Source organism: Aspergillus mulundensis, assembly GCF_003369625.1.
Source record: "Aspergillus mulundensis strain DSM 5745 chromosome Unknown scaffold_12, whole genome shotgun sequence".
NCBI classification, from domain to species: domain Eukaryota; kingdom Fungi; phylum Ascomycota; class Eurotiomycetes; order Eurotiales; family Aspergillaceae; genus Aspergillus; species Aspergillus mulundensis.
The window spans coordinates 1,045,505-1,061,181 of NW_020797900.1; the positions used below are offsets into that span (position 1 = coordinate 1,045,505).

The 15,677-nt window shown below is 54.7% G+C and overlaps 8 protein-coding genes across 8 annotated transcripts; 4 read left to right on the top strand and 4 right to left on the bottom strand.

Annotated features, from left to right (window-relative positions):
• Positions 1–319: 319 nt before the first annotated feature.
• Positions 320–2,828, top strand: DSM5745_09623 (putative C6 finger domain protein; the record flags this gene model as incomplete). Its single annotated transcript, XM_026751639.1, has 3 exons — positions 320–1,198; positions 1,517–1,919; positions 1,969–2,828. The coding sequence occupies 3 exons, from the start codon at positions 320–322 to the stop codon at positions 2,826–2,828; spliced, it is 2,142 nt and encodes a 713-aa protein (XP_026599987.1).
• Positions 2,829–3,257: 429 nt separating this feature from the next.
• Positions 3,258–4,523, bottom strand: DSM5745_09624 (D-mandelate dehydrogenase-like dehydrogenase; the record flags this gene model as incomplete). Its single annotated transcript, XM_026751640.1, has 5 exons — positions 3,258–3,356; positions 3,417–3,656; positions 3,744–4,153; positions 4,214–4,428; positions 4,480–4,523. 5 exons carry the CDS (start codon positions 4,521–4,523, stop codon positions 3,258–3,260), a joined length of 1,008 nt encoding a protein of 335 aa, XP_026599988.1.
• Positions 4,524–5,334: 811 nt separating this feature from the next.
• On the bottom strand, positions 5,335–7,520 carry DSM5745_09625 (putative cell cycle control protein (Cwf19); the record flags this gene model as incomplete). The annotated part of the gene is made up of 2 exons (XM_026751641.1): positions 5,335–6,156; positions 6,207–7,520. 2 exons carry the CDS (start codon positions 7,518–7,520, stop codon positions 5,335–5,337), a joined length of 2,136 nt encoding a protein of 711 aa, XP_026599989.1.
• Positions 7,521–7,749: 229 nt separating this feature from the next.
• DSM5745_09626 (putative ATP binding protein) lies at positions 7,750–9,002 on the top strand (the record flags this gene model as incomplete). The annotated part of the gene is made up of 2 exons (XM_026751642.1): positions 7,750–7,792; positions 7,852–9,002. 2 exons carry the CDS (start codon positions 7,750–7,752, stop codon positions 9,000–9,002), a joined length of 1,194 nt encoding a protein of 397 aa, XP_026599990.1.
• A 331-nt stretch (positions 9,003–9,333) lies between these two features.
• DSM5745_09627 (uncharacterized protein) lies at positions 9,334–9,980 on the top strand (the record flags this gene model as incomplete). Its single annotated transcript, XM_026751643.1, has 3 exons — positions 9,334–9,339; positions 9,388–9,505; positions 9,562–9,980. 3 exons carry the CDS (start codon positions 9,334–9,336, stop codon positions 9,978–9,980), a joined length of 543 nt encoding a protein of 180 aa, XP_026599991.1.
• Positions 9,981–10,243: 263 nt separating this feature from the next.
• On the top strand, positions 10,244–11,440 carry DSM5745_09628 (purine-nucleoside phosphorylase; the record flags this gene model as incomplete). Its single annotated transcript, XM_026751644.1, has 1 exon — positions 10,244–11,440. The coding sequence occupies one exon, from the start codon at positions 10,244–10,246 to the stop codon at positions 11,438–11,440; it is 1,197 nt and encodes a 398-aa protein (XP_026599992.1).
• A 379-nt stretch (positions 11,441–11,819) lies between these two features.
• Positions 11,820–12,838, bottom strand: DSM5745_09629 (uncharacterized protein; the record flags this gene model as incomplete). Its single annotated transcript, XM_026751645.1, has 2 exons — positions 11,820–12,608; positions 12,656–12,838. The coding sequence occupies 2 exons, from the start codon at positions 12,836–12,838 to the stop codon at positions 11,820–11,822; spliced, it is 972 nt and encodes a 323-aa protein (XP_026599993.1).
• Positions 12,839–13,307: 469 nt separating this feature from the next.
• Positions 13,308–13,862, bottom strand: DSM5745_09630 (uncharacterized protein; the record flags this gene model as incomplete). Its single annotated transcript, XM_026751646.1, has 3 exons — positions 13,308–13,605; positions 13,675–13,769; positions 13,839–13,862. The coding sequence occupies 3 exons, from the start codon at positions 13,860–13,862 to the stop codon at positions 13,308–13,310; spliced, it is 417 nt and encodes a 138-aa protein (XP_026599994.1).
• Between the last annotated feature and the right edge of the window lie 1,815 nt (positions 13,863–15,677).

The window sequence follows — 15,677 nt, forward strand, 5'->3', positions numbered from 1 at the left end:
GGTCTTCTCGATTTCTCGAACAATTCCCCGGCCAGGACCTACATGGACTTTCTACGACTTTTTCGCACGCCGACTGGCGATACAATGTCGAGATTCTCTTGATCTACACAAATTGTTACCAGACCATGCCACTAACTGCTTTGTTGACAGTGCAGGGACTGGACGGCATTGCCAATATTGCGTGAAGCCTCGTTGGACACGGATAGATCTCGAATACACTCGAAGAATTCTCGTTGAGTGGCTGGGGCGTTGAATTTTTGTCGAGTCGAGGGAACCGCTACTTGCGCTGGGATAGTTTAGAACGGCATTGGCAAGGCTGATGGCGGATACAACCCAGCAGGCTCAGCCTCCGGGCGAGCCGCAGCCAGCTGGTGAGCCGGCCGATATACCTCCCTCGGAACCTCCCAAGACGCATACGGATGAGCCATCAGCTGCGGATGCTGACCATTCGCTCCCCCCGATTGATAAAACCTTACCGACCGACGACACGGCTCTTCCAGCTATAGATATGTCGCTACCGCCAATAGACTCGACGATACCAGCACTACCACCGATCGATACATCCTTACCACCGCTGGACACAACGATGCCCGCGATGGACGACTTACATGACAATGAGCACTTCTCCTTTGATCGTTTCGACGAGGAGACGGCTGCCATCGGAATAAATGAAAATGGGACGACGGCACATGATCAGACCACAGAGCATCATGGGTCTTCGTCGACCCCTGTCCCTCAGAACCCCGCGCCCTCGAACGGTTTACATTCGGAGCCGCCAGCTCAGCAGCATCAACCATATGAGCAACAGCAACCGGCGCAGCACCATTATTCACCCCAGGAGAATGCACCGACGTCACAGCCGCAGGCCCAAATACCTCAACAGCACCAGCAATCGCATCAACAGTCGCAACAGCCCCCCGACATGTATAACAACCATCACAGTGCCTCGCCTTCTCATTCCAACCCTTCAATGCAGGGCCAACCCTCGCAGATCCCGCAAGCTCCCATTGGATCGCCTATGCCTCCGATGTCTTCGGTCAGTCAGTACATGGCGGGCTATCCATCGATGAACTCCGGCGGTCAGATGCATTATCAGCTGCAGGGCGATGCGAACAAGATGCTGTCCAGCAGGCACAAGAAAGAAGTCAAGCGGCGGACGAAAACCGGGTGTCTAACGTGTCGCAAGCGACGGATTAAGGTACGTAAACAATTTCTAAATGAAGCATTTTGCATAAGGGAGTTGCAAGACGCAAAAAGAAGAGCAATTGGCGTATGTGGAATGCGCGAGGGGGAGGTTGCGTTGTGCTGCTTCGCTTGCGTCGCCAAAATCTTCGGCTCGCGTCCAGCCCACCACCGGGAACCCCGCCATTTATTGTCGCTTGTTGACGCTCCCCGACCTCCCATACCCACTCTTCTCATATTTCCTTTTTTGTCGACGTGCTCATTCGGCTACTCTTTTATTACGCACTTTAATTATTACTTTGCTTTCAAGCTGCCGCTGACACCCCCCCACTAGTGTGACGAGGGACACCCCGTCTGCCGCAACTGCGTCAAGAGCAAGCGTGAATGTTTAGGCTACGACCCGGTCTTCAAGCAACCAACGCCCTCTGCGATACAGCCCGCTCCTAATCCCCAGCCGTCGCTGGTGGTCAACCCACAGGACCCTTCTCCTCAGCAGTCGTCGTACCCTGCTGCGCCTCCAGGCTACGTACCGGCCTCATCTCAACCCTTCGCTCCCTCGCAATCTCCGTCGACATCTACAGATCGCTACGAGTACAATTCCTCCATTGACCCGTCACTCAACCACGGCAACTCGTCCGAGATGGCAAGCGTCCAAAACATTACCGACGGCGGTCTGCAGCCGACTGTGAACCCCGCGACGACCACAACGGGCCATTCGGAGACGACAAGCTTTAGGTGTAAGTCTGGTCTTTTCGGGTTGCGGTTCTTAACTGACAATTTCTCCAGTGAAACAAGTCCAGATCAGCGATCTTCTTGCCCTACGGGGTATTCCGCCTCCACCCCCTCATCCTATTACCGCCCTTCCCCCAAACCGTCTCGAGGAGATACAAGCCGTGTTCCTTGCTACATATGCTCCCGCTATTGATCGGTTCTTTGAGACTCGATGGTTCTCAGAAAAGGCGCTGAACCATCTGCTAGCGAATGCCCAGTTAATGGCCGAATATTCCGCATTGATCGAGGCATTCAACGGGAATTTGAATGACCCCAATGTCCTTGCGCGGCTGGAGAGCTTCGAAGCATCGGTTGTCTGGAGTACAATGACATTATGTCGCCATGTGATGAACGTATCGAATGGAAGCCAGCCGGACTATGATCTCCTAGCCACCTCCAAGCGGTTGGACGTGATTGAAGCCATGATCACCGGCGACCACCTAGACTCGAACCCGCTCGCACAATTCCCGACTCGGCAACCGGCCGCCAACCCGCCTTCATTACCCGATCAGCTCATGCAGCGCCAGCTGGACTTCTGGAGTGCGATCGGCCACTTCCTTACGCTTCATGACAATGAAGCCAGCGCTGCGAAAGAAATCGATGATACACTGGGTCGTTGCCGCACGCTTCTGGATACGTACGAGAACCGAGACGTCACCTACTCGATTGCAATTGCGCGCCATCTTGGCCAACGATGGGCCGACTTTCCGCACAGCTTCCCTCAGCCAATCACCACAAATGAGAAAGACGCCGGTGCCAAGCTATATGTTGCGCAAAAGTTCCTTGAACAAGAAGCCGGCGGTAAGGGTACTACACAGGTGGTCAAGCGCTTGTGCGGCATGGTTGTCCGGTCCTGGTATGTTTCCCGGGAGTAAACGCGTGAGCCGTCTTTCTCCCCGTTGACGAATCTTCTTACCTGTAATATGAGAAAATTGGCGTGCTGGCAGGCTTCTGTGTTACGATCGTTTCTAGACCAAGTCTATTATGGTTTCTTTCATTTGGTGCGCTTTGCCGTGGAGTTCGCTCATATATCCCGTCTTGATATCACCACCCATTTATTTTGGTCTATTCACTAGGACTACGTCCTTTCCATGGTTTCGGAGTTTATATCCTCATTTATGCAGCTGGGACAAGGCAGCACGAAGGCGTTTGGCTGTGTTCTAGACGACTTTTCTATTTCATCTACATTTCTTCTGCTATGTCCAAAGTCATGGCCCGGGTTTGATCAGCCGATTCTATATATATCTAAACAACTTGATACATGTTATAGTCCTCTAGTAATCTCGTGATTCTCGCTCCGTCGTCTACAAATCAGCCTGCTCAGGAACAGGACTCTTCAACTTGCCCGTCTCCAGCGCCAACCGCACATTCTCAATCGCCCACTCCTCCATCGCAGTTTGCGTCTGCACACGTTAGTCACTGCCATACTCGCATGCAGATAGTGGTGTTTGATAGCGCCTTACCTCAACAGTCCAAGTCCCCATGTGCGGCACAAGCAAGACATTCGGGTTCTCTACAAGACCAGGATGAATCTTAGGCTCGTCCTCGAAGACGTCCAGACCAGCCGAGTAGACTTTCCCGCTGTCGAGGGCCTTGACGAGGGCATCTTCGTCCATAACAGCGCCGCGGGCCGTGTTGACAATCACGACGCCGTCCTTCATAGCCTCGAACTGCGGAGTACTGATGATGTGGCGGGTGTTTTTCTACACACTCAATGGTCATATTAGCGTGCACATCCACCCCTCAATCCATCCAACAGAGATCAAAAGACAGGGAAGGGAAAGACGCACATTCAACGGCAGATTCAAACTAATCACATCACTCGTGCTCAACAGCTCCTCAAAGGAGACATACTTCGCGCCGCCCGCGAGTTCCGGATCCAGCTGGCGCCGGTTATGGTAAATGACCTTCATCCCGAAGGCCTCGGCCTTGCGCTTCAGGTTGCGTCCGATGCCGCCCATGCCCAGGATCCCCAGGACCTTGTTCTCGGGGTCGTGGCCCAGGCGCGGGGGTGTGAGGCCGCGCCAGTGGCCTTGCCGGAGGGCGTGCATGCCAGCGTTGAAGTTGCGGAGGGCGCCGATTATCAGGAACATGTTTACGTCTGCGGTTGCGTCGTCGACGGCTGTGGGGACGTTGGAGACGCGCAATGGGGGAGTGCGCGCGCTGCATGCGTGTGTGTTGACTTGGTCGTAGCCGGCTCCTGGGGGTTGTTAGGATGGGGAACAGAAGGGGGATGAAGGGGATGAAGGGGATGACGTACCGCAGTGCGCGAGGTAGGTTAGTGAGGTGGGAAGAGCGTTGACGAGCTCCTCGTCGAAGATGCCGGTGATGGAGACGGAGTCGAAGGTGCGGTATGCGACGACGACGCCGTCCAGGGCGCCGGACTTACATTCTGCGATGAAGTCGGCGCGGTTTGTGGCCTTGGGGGAGACTAGGTCCGCCAGGGAGGAGAGGGAGTTCCAGGTGGAGTGCGCGCTGAGCTTGTTAGTCTGTAAACATCCACAATGCCGTTTGCTGAGGGCATACTGGACGATGCTGCCAAGGAGCAGGACCTTTGGCTTGGGGGACATCTTAAGGGTATTCGGTGTATCTTCTCAGCGCTGTTAGAAGATATGTAGTACAGTAGGGCTGAGTGAGTCAGGGATCTATATACGGAGTATGAGGGTACCTTGCAGAGATAAGCGAGGGGTAATGCGGGGTCAATTGCGGTGCTGCAGACGGACTAAGCGCCTGGATGGGTATATGAAGACAGAGAGGAGGCTCGACTGACCAAGAACCACAGGAGAAGACTGCCTAAAGAAGAAGAGGAAAGCGATGGAAACGAGAGGGAGAGAAGAGGGAGAAGAGTCGGAGTTGGAGAAGAGAGATTGGAAGAACTCCCCCACGTCCTGCCCCACCTTTTATCAACGCTCACGGGGAGTCTCGCGTTATCTTTTCCCGAGGACGAGTAGGGGAATTCAGAGTGTCAGGAGGAACGTCCGAGAGGCAGAGGACACGTTACTCGACATAGGCCGTGAGGTCCCTGACAAGGGAAGAGCTGAGCGTGCTTTTAGAATCTGGATGGCCGGACACCCCCAGCCTCGGTCTATCTCCGACCTGCCTTTCACAAAGTTTCAGAAGGATCTACAACTTTAACCGACGTTGAAATATTCGGGGAAGTCCCGTAAGGCGTTGTCGGGTACGAAGGTATTTACCAGATCACATAGCAGGGCTGAAGAGCTGTACCGAAGGAAACCTGCTAATAGCTCCCATCACGACAGGGCCGACAGATATCAAAGTAAGAGAGAGTTACACCAAACATGCTGAGAACTCTTGGGTATGATGAAATATCGCTGCATTCATCACCAAAATGTTATTGCAGCCTCAAATAATGTACAAAGCTCACCCCTCAACAAGCACCCTTGTCCAGTCAAACTTCCTCCACCGGCTCTGGAACCCGCCAACGCGCCGGTCTCCTCCTCTCGTCCAGCGTCCCTGTTTCTTAATGATCTCCGGGCCAACGTCCAGCATGCCTCCGATGACCTCCCGCGCAAAGAGATCACCCTTTGGCCACCGGTTGGCATCTTCAACAACATGGCCCAACCCGCCATCAAGCTGGAACCACACGTGGAAGTAGGGCATCTCTTTGGCGAGAGAGCGGCGGAAGGCATTCCGACCTAGACCCTGCTTGGACTTGGCCAGTGTATCGATGAGCTTGCGATGCTGCGTCCACTCTTCATCCGCGGAGAGGATGGCTTCCTTGAAGAAGGCCGGCGATGTCTCTCCAAGGCTGTAGGGAAGAGGCACGGCTTCCATGGAAGCGTGGCGCTTGCGGTGGGGCGCCGCGGCGTTTTCGTAGAAGATGACGTCGCGGCCTTGATCGTGGTACATGCGGGTGAGGCTCTTCATGAAGTTGCGGATCTCCTCCCATTCGTCGTCGTCGCATTCTAAAAGGTTGGTGCGGTGCTGGATGGGCACGATTGTGGCGCTGCCGGAGCTGAGTTCGGGCTCGGTTGGGAGTGTTAGGTAGACTCTTGTGGCTAGTGATACAACTGGGGCGACTGGAGGCGTATTGGTGTCTTCGTGGTGGCATAGCGGGCAGTTGTCTAGGATCTTGTTCATCTTGTGCAGCTCATTGATCGTGGTGTTCTTGAGGTCGATTTCGGATTTGTGGACGCGGCGGGCCAGTTTGGAGGCATTGTCGTCCATGTACTCGAGATCATTCTATGTACTGTCAGCATACCGAGCACTTCTAAAGGTAAGACGTCACTTACTTCGAACTTGCCGTCCTTTGCAATCCTCTCAGCGAGGCGCCGTCCTTCTCCGCCGAACTGGCCGCGACTCCGGCGCTCCTCCTGGACCATATCCGCGATTGTCATGTCCTCATTTTCTTCCACCTTGCCTCGTTCCAAACCGCGTTTGTTCTGTATAGCTTTCACTTCATTCCGCTTCCCAGCAAGCATCCTGTTCTCCATCACGCCGAGCACCATCACGTCCGGCTCTTTCCGATTAGCCATTGCGGCCGCGGCGGCATTGTATTGCTCCTCAAGCTCTGCGGCATCCGGTGCGCCTTTCAGCTTGGCTCGCATCATTTGCGCCTTGAGTTTGTTCAAGGCCGTGAGATCAAGATGCTGTGTGGTCCGAACAGGGGGCTCCGTCTCCATCGGCTGGCCCTGTCCACGAGCGCCGTACTCCTTTTCAGGGTCGCGAAGATGTTCATGCGGATCGTGATGTACATTTTCTTCCTGTTTTCGCTCCCGGAATAGTTCGCCCGTGGGCTTCTCCTTTCCGACATAGCCCTCGCCATACGTTTCACGGCGATCCAGTTCCGCTTCCTCTTCACGGGCATCGTCAAAAGAGCGCAGATCCCCAAAGCGCTCAATGGCAACCTCCTCCTCAGATCGACCGCTTTCCTTCGCCTCTCGATACACGCCTTTGAGCTTGGTCATTCTCCAGCCCGATCCCGCGTCGCCAAAGGTGTAGTCCACTTTATGTTCGGCCGGTTCCTGCTCAATCTCCTCTAGCACCTTCCCTTCTTTCAGATCGCGCAAGTGGGTATTCAGCTCCCTGTTGTGGATCTTAAGCTCAAAGTCTGCCTGCAACATGCGCGGTTTCGGCTCCTCCTCGAGACGAGTCTTTTCGCGCCGTTGGACATAGTCAATATCCAATGCGGACGGAGCTTCCATCCACGCATCTCTCTTTAGCTTCGTAGGCTCCTCTTGCGTAATCTCCGCAACAGGGGTTGGCTCGTCCTCCCGTTTTTCCTCGTCCCTGTGCCGACGTTTATGGTGGTCTCGATCGTCGCCATGATCAGAGGAATGGCGTGAGCGTTTATGGCGGTGGCCATCATCTCTGCGCGATTCGCTATTTCTGTCTGATTCCCTTTCGCGAGAGCGCGAACGGTGATGGTGAGAGCGATGTCGATGCCGATGCTCTCTGCTGCGGTCTCGATCTCGGCGGTGGTCTCGGTCTCGGTCGCGGTCGCGGTCGTGATGCCGGTGACGGTGCCTGTCTTTGTCGCTCCTCTCGCGCCGGCTTTCCCGTTCACGCTCCTCCGCAAGGGATTTCTCGAAATCCTCCAGCGTCATTTTGAATTGTTGTGATGGTTAAGAAGAAAGCTCGCAATGACGTCGGAATACAGTACGGTCGAGACCTTCTTTCACCGCCTTTGGCAATTTCCCCTCACTTTTTGTCGACATTTTATCGTCAAGCATACGGCACACGCCAGGAGCTATTTCACTCGAACTGTTCCTTTTTGCAGACCTGGTTACTCTTTTTCTACAATATAATAGAGAGCGTTGGGATATTTGGCTCACTATGGCGACATCACCCGTGGCCGTCGTCTGCGTCGGCATGGCAGGTTCGTCAACGCATCTCTGGGAGCATCGGCGGAATTTCGACACTAACTGTCTTGAATAGGCTCCGGAAAGACTACTTTCATGCAGAGAATCAACTCGCACCTTCACTCGAAGAAGCAGCCTCCCTACGTCCTGAACCTCGACCCCGCAGTCCACACCGTTCCCTTCGAAAGCAACATCGATATCCGCGATGCCATCAACTACAAGGAAGTCATGAAGCAGTATAATCTCGGACCGAATGGAGGCATCCTGACATCGCTCAACCTGTACGCAACCAAGGTCGACCAGATTATTGCGTTGCTCGAAAAGCGCGCCGCTCCGAATCCCGAGAACCCCGCCGCGAAGCCAATCAACCACTTTCTGGTCGATACCCCCGGACAAATTGAGGTCTTCGTGTGGAGCGCTTCTGGAAGCATTCTGCTCGAGACATTGGCCTCGTCGTTCCCTACCGTGATTGCCTACATCATTGATACTCCCCGCACGAGCTCCACCAGCACCTTCATGAGCAACATGCTCTACGCCTGCAGTATCCTTTACAAGACAAAGCTCCCGATGATCTTGGTCTTCAACAAGACGGATGTTCAGGATGCGGAGTTTGCCAAGGAATGGATGACCGACTTCGATGCGTTCCAGCAGGCGCTGCGGGAAGAAGAGGAGTCAGGCCAGTTCGGAGGTGAAGGCGGAGCAGGCGGCATGGGCGGAAGCGGATACATGGGATCTCTGCTCAACAGCATGAGCCTCATGCTAGAGGAATTCTACCGACATCTCAACGTCGTGGGCGTGAGTGCGATGACGGGCGAGGGCATTGACGAGTTCTTCGAGGCCGTCGAGGAGAAGCGCAAGGAATTCGAAAAGGACTATAAACCGGAGCTTGAGCGCCTGAAGAAAGAGCGCGAGGAGGAGCAGGCGAACAAGAGAGAAGTCGAACTTGGAAAGCTGATGAAGGATATGAACCTGTCCAGCTCAAAGGCTAAAGCTAAAGAGGAAGCCGAGACAGTCAGCGAAGCAGAGGAAGAGGAAGACGAAAGAGTTGCAGCAATGGGAAGGGCCTACGACCCGGATTCGGATAGTGACGAGGATTATGCACCTCCGGCCGGCGACGATGAGGGACTCAGCCAGCGATACCAGAGCGCACTGGGTGAGAAGGGTGGACCATCTAATGAAGACGCGAGCTTCATGCGATATCTACAGCAGAGCGATATCAACCGGTAGCATGCCTCTATACCGAGGTCATTTTGGCAGTACATTATTCGGGGTTACGGCGTTGGTCTGCAGTCACACTACACAAACATTACGCGATATGAAATACCAATTCTCAGAACATTCTCAAATTAATGTCTAGATCTACAAGTTATCCTTCAGCCTAAAAGCTCACGTGGCTGACGACATCATAGTCCAGCAGTTCATGTGTTGCAGTGCGGGCAGTTCGGAGTGACATCATCCTGACAGCTTCAGACTCTCTTATTTATCCCAGTCTTCCCCCAAGCTTTTTCTCCTCACGAACACTTGAATTTCGATCTCACAATCTAAGCAAAAACCAATCATGGATGTATGCGACCCTCCTTCCAGCCCAGGAACGATCTCGCTAACAGCCCAGGTCTTCTACGCCTACACCTACTCAACATCAGCCTGGCTGGCCCTGCAGAGCGCCGCTCTGATCTCCGTCCCGCAAGGGATCTCGGCCATGCTTCTTGAGGAGACCCGTCCTGCGACTCGTAAGCTCCTCATTGATTCGTTGTTCTTGCACCCTGTACTGATGGAGTGACTCTAGCAATTGAAGTCTACTTCGCCCGCTGCCTCGGCTTCAGCCTCCTCGCGCTCGCAACCCTTACCTTCATGCTCACCGGCAACATCCCTCTCACATCCGGCCTCTCTGACCCCCTCTCAAGCGAAGACCCAGAGTCCGAGGACGACCCGAAAGCGCCGTATGCGGTACCGACGCTAGTTGTGACGTCTGCCTTCCACGCGGCCTCGGCATTCTACGCATACACTCGCTACGTTGTCAATGCCAAGGGTGTGTTCCTCATTGCGATGGTCGGATATGCCTCTGTTGCAGCTGTCGGACTCTGGTGCGTGCTCTTTGCCAGCAGCCATGGACGCATTAGCAGGAGGACTGGGGCCGACAAGCGCACGGCCGGGTTCCCGTTCGGCAACAAGGCCAGCAAGAAGAAGCACGAGAAGGGACTATAAATCGGTGATAACGTGACGGAGGACGGAGCATGCCGAGAAACGTAATCGGGAGTTTCTATGGCGTATCTATCATTCGCTATCTGCAGGCACGGAGAGCTCGGAAGGCTAAGCTCCAACTGCAGATACGCTGTGGGGATGCAAGGCTTGTTCTGGTGGGTCGTGATCGGCACAGCGATAACCATTTTCATTGTTGAATGAAAATATTTAAACCAGCGTTTCCCTCGTAGAGGATTGAGTTCTGTAGAGATTGTAGGTTGCGCAAGATGCAGGTCAAGTCCTTTGTCGCCGGGTTGCTGCTCGCTTCCGCTCTGCCTTCGGGCTCGGGGGCCTCCTCCTCCTCCATCGACATCCTTCGCCAGCCCAAGCTCTCCCCCAAGGTCTTCATTGTGTCCATGTTCACCCCCGAAGCCGAGATCTGGCACGGCATCCCCGAGTTCAACCTGCTGGCGCACAACATCTCGCTCCCCGGCCTCTCGCCCCTGTTCCCCTCCATCCACTGCACGGCCAACCATGAGATCTGCCAGCTCGTCACCGGCGAGGGCGAGATCAACGCGGCCACCACCATGTCTGCCCTGCTGTACTCCAACACCTTCAACCTGACCAGCACCTACTTCCTCCTCGCCGGCATCGCAGGCATCAACCCAGAGGTCGGCCCCACAGCCTCCGTCACCTTCGCCCGCTTCGCCGTGCAAGTCGCGCTGCAGTACGAGTTCGACGCGCGCGAGATCACCGCCAACATGCCGACGGGCTATCTCCCACAAGGCTCCACCACCACCGCGGCGAACCAGTACCCGTCGTCGATCTACGGCACCGAGGTCTTCGAGCTGAACGACGCCCTGCGCCACATCGCCGCGACCTTCGCGAAGAACGCGACGCTCGCCGACTCCGACGCCGCAAAGGCCTACAGACAGCTGTACAAGTCCGACAGCGGGATCTACGATGCCGCTACCCAGGACCCCCTCGTCCTGGAATGCGACACCTCCACCTCGGACGTGTACTTCTCCGGCCGCCTGCTGAGCGAGGCCTTCTCCAACACCACGAAGACCCTCACCAACGGCCGCGGCACCTACTGCACCTCGCAGCAGGAAGACAACGCGACGCTCGAGTCCATGCTCCGAGGCGCCCTTGCGGGGCTTGTCGACTTCAGCCGCATCATCATCATGCGCACGGCGTCGGACTTTGAGCGCCCGCCTCTCGGCGAGTCGCCGTTCATGAACCTGTTTACCACTGATGCGCAGGACTCGTTCACCCCTGCGACGGAGAACCTGTACCGTGCTGGTATTAAGGTTGTTGAGGGCATCCTTGATAACTGGCACGGTGGGTTTGAGAAGGGCGTCAAGGCGAGCAACTACATTGGTGACATTTTGGGAACCCTCGGTGGCGAGCCGGATTTTGGACCGGAGGCGCAGAAGGTTGTGAAGAGGGCTATGGCGGGTAAGAGGAGGGCTGGTAGGTGGTAGGTTATTGCCTCCCGACCTATCCATGTCGCTTGCTTGGGCTGAGGATGTGTCCTTGTGCTCTTGCCTGCCCGTCTCCTCCGTTGAGCGCCGGTTACATTGCCCGCGGGCTTTATATATACTCACTGCTCTCCACTAGAGGCAATACTTGTTTGATCTACAGATACTGCACCTTTGGTGTCTTGTGATATATAATGTATATAGATGACCGACAACGTGTATAATTATCTACCTTTACCTTACGACTGATTTTGGCAGGGTAACAATACCACCTACCATTATTTCTCATGAAACTGCCAAACTCCACCAAAGCCCAACCCGGCTTCTAGCACGGCCAGCGCCTTCCTAACTCATTGTACCTACCACAACACTGATACGTTGATCAAGAATACCCCTGTTTAAACGTCGACGGAAAGACCCTGGCCAAATACTCCTCTACCGTCTCGCATCTCCCCCCAAACTGCACGCGCGTCTGCATATCCGGCACAGTCCAGTAACTTAGATGGAAACCCGACGACCCCAGCGGCCTCTCGACGTAATGCACCGCATGCTTGATCCCGGCGTCCCCAAGCAGTTTCCGCAAGAGATTCCCAGCGACAACAACGAATTCCCCAGTCTGACAACCCGCATCGATGAACGGCGCCGTATGCTGAACTTCTGTGGCTGATATCTTCTCCGTCCCCGATATCCCCCGGAGGTCCGCGACCTTTAGTCCGCCATGGGAGTCTGGGAAGTTGAAGAGCAGGGTTGTCGGGTCGATATGCGCGGGGACGCGGAGGAGCTCCTGCTCGCGAGAGCACGGCGCGAAATACGTAGGGGCGAAGAACGAGTTTTCCCTGCTATGGACGCCTGTCAAAGAGCTCGGGGATAGGCTCAGCGAGGACTCCAGGCACTCGAGCAGCGGGCGATGGATGCTGCCGCATGCCTTGTGCAGGTCTCGCGCTGAATCAATCAGGTCTTGCGCCTCGGGGGACATGGATAAGGCGGCATCAGCAGCTACATCGAAGATGGCGTCTCGGAGCTGCAGGACTTCTTCGAGATGAGGCTCCCCGCGCGTCTTCTCCGCCCCGTACGGCACGAACCGCGCCATCTTGATGCCCACCGGGCTGGACCTGGCGCGCTCAGCATCGGCGATCTTCTCGCTGGCGTCTCGCTCGAAGAAGGCACGGCACTGTCCGATATTAGCTCGCCGTCAGGATTCTTGGACGGAGCACTCACCCTCTCGAAGCACTTGTCGATTCCTTTCTGCGGGATCCCATGGTCGCGGATCCTGCACGCTCCGTAGTCCCTGAGTGCTTGGGTAAATTCCCCGGCTGTTTTATCCCGGTTCTCGGGGTTGTTGTGTTCTAGATCTGCGTAGCTAACTACCGGCAGATGATAAGGCCCTGTGTTTGAACCCATGGTGTGTGAAGACCTAGTTGTTCAGCAATGGCAGGTGAGGTTGAAGCGCAGTGATGTGCGTAGGTTGGGTTCTAACCCATCCATCCTGCATAACACGTCATTCACCTGGTACTGCAGGCCAGCTGCATGATTCCATAACCAACCATATCGAACTCGAAAGCAAAAGCAAATACAGATTGCAGTCAAGAAGGGAGTATATAAACAGCAGCATTGGAAAGGTTAGGGCTAACCTAATCTACGCTAATCTACGCACAATACCAGTATACCTAGACCTTGACACTCAAATCACATAAATCAGACTCTATCACACATGAATCAAAAACAGGTAGACAAACTGCCACATGAACCTCCTCCCGCGCCAATCTTCAGACACCAACAACCCCGTAACACGACTGCCTGGCACACCTGACATCCTAAGCACATGGTATAGTGGTTAGGTACGCACCAACATCAACGAACTCCAGCCCACCTAATACTTCCAAACAAGATACAAAAAGTCCCCACCCCTCCCCTCATTGATATCCCCCGAAACCCCCTGGAAGCCCAGCGCCTGGACCGCCGCAAAATCGACCCCGTCCCCGCGGCGCAGCAGCTTCACCTCGCTGATCTTGGCGCCGCCGTCGCGCTCCAGGCGGAGATAGCGGTAGTCGCCGCCGGCCCCCTTGGCCAGGTCGTAGTAGGCGGAGTCCGCGTCGCCCTGGATGATGATGCGGATGCTGGAGGCGGCGGTTGCGGCCGAGCCGTAGGTTGGGATCAGCCAGACGAAGCTATTGGAGTAGGGATGTCAGGTGGGATTTCAGTAGAGGAGGAGGAGGGGGTTAGGTAGGTATGCGTACTCTCCGCCAAAGCCGGCGTTGATGTCGGCGCTGGAGCCGTCGACTGTCTTGATGCCGGCTGAGGGCTCGCTGCTGGGGTCTTCGCCGTAGCGGACCTGGGTTGTGTTAGGTGGCGCCGGTGGTTGTTGGTAGGATGGTGGGTAAGGAGGGAGGAAGGGACTTACGTCGATGGATTGGAGGTAAGGCATTGTTTAGTGGGTTGGTCGATTGGTTTGACTTAGGGGTTGGAGATGAAGATCGCTGTTGAAGAGGCTTGGGCTGGAGGTGCTGGATTGCGATTGTGAAGGGGGCAAACGCCGGCTTTTATATTGCATTTCTCTCTTGTCTTCACTGTGCAAGGTCTCTGGCGGTGTATGGAATCCATGGATGGATGGTTACGCTCATCGGCTGGGTCTGGTTGCTGAGCTGAGGCCGGTGCGTCCCAGCGTGTATAGAGAAAGCATGGGTCTATACAGCCGCCATCCAATCAATAAGGAAGACTGATCGCCAGGCACGCTAGCACCGTCGCTCTGGGGTTGCATTGACGATCAGCTGGACATCCAGACGCGTCCAAACCAGACTACGTAGGTAGGTATCCATATCTGGTGCCCTGCTGCACGCTTCAGCCCGAGGTGACGTTAGCACAGCGCTCAATGTAAATGAACTTCATGAGTTATAAGCAATATTACGCTTTGGACCCTGCTGCATGCATGTTTGCTGCATCTCGTATTCATCTAATGCCCCCGTTCGATTGGTTGGCGGCTCGGCTCAGATTGCTGAAAATGAGAAGACGGCGGGGCGCAATCGGGCTGCTCAGCCTTAAATCCCTTGAATCGAGGACTGGACTGATTGATTGGTGGTACGGTAACTTGCGCAGAATGGCCAGAGTCCAGACGGGCCTGCAGGCTGCCCGGTATGGGGACCTCATGCTTAGGGCTATTGTTCTAGGGCCCTTCTAGGTATACGTCAAGCAGTCACTTCCAGCCCTAGACTAGAACTACCACAGGATCATCGGAGTCCCCGAGTCACTGTGCGCAAGCTAGAGCAAGCCAAGCAGAGGCCTGCTGGTCCTTGGCTGCATTGGCGCATACCCTACTTCCCGTCTGGGAAGGACGGGATGGACGGGGCGAGTGCCCTAGCTTTGTCTACGCGGTGGTACGGGCTGGAGAACAAGTCCATCGTACATCGAGGAAACACGATAACAGTAGTCCCCTCCACGTCCTGTCCCGCTGGTGGACTTTGCCAGAGCAATATGACGCTCCAGTTTGTACATGTCCTGTACCGCCGGGCATGGCGCCACAATCCTTTCGGCCGGCAGCTGCAGGCTCTTACATGACGCGGAATAAAAGAGCCAATCCAACTTCGGTGAGCCTGCGCGGCGAAGGTTACAGTAATATGGCAGTGAGGCAGGTGCTCGTCGCGCCCGGCGTTGCCTGCCAAGGGCTTCTAGTCAAGCTTATGACGATGCCTTGGGTAGGGAACGGTAACTCAACGAGGAGACAGTATCAGCGCTTGACAGTGCGAAAACTCTGACGGCAGGGTTGCAATGCATGGTCTGACTTGTAATGGAGACCGTTCAGCTGCACCTGCAGTCACCTTCCCATCAACCCTCTAGTCGTAGAGGCTGAGAACCTGAAGACGAGTCTAGACTCTGTTAAGGCCTGCTCCTTCCTAATCTTGACAGCCCGTGGCTATTCCTTACGGCAAAGTTCATATAACCTTAGAGAAGGCCTTTTCCCCAAATCCTCATTTTGACCTGAACTACTGCGCCATGACGGCACGCACTCTACGGAGGACTAAATCGACAATCGCGCAAAAACTCCACTTTCAATGTATGCGCTAGTATCCTGCCGCCAAAACCAGTATATATAATTGGTAGATGCACACACCGCCTTGAAATTTTGGTAATTTACTTAAGAGGTCCAATTTTTAATTTTTTTTAATTTTTCCTAATTTTTCATATTTTTATTATTATTTATTTTTAGGCTTATTTTTTAATTATTTTTTTATATTTTTTTATATTT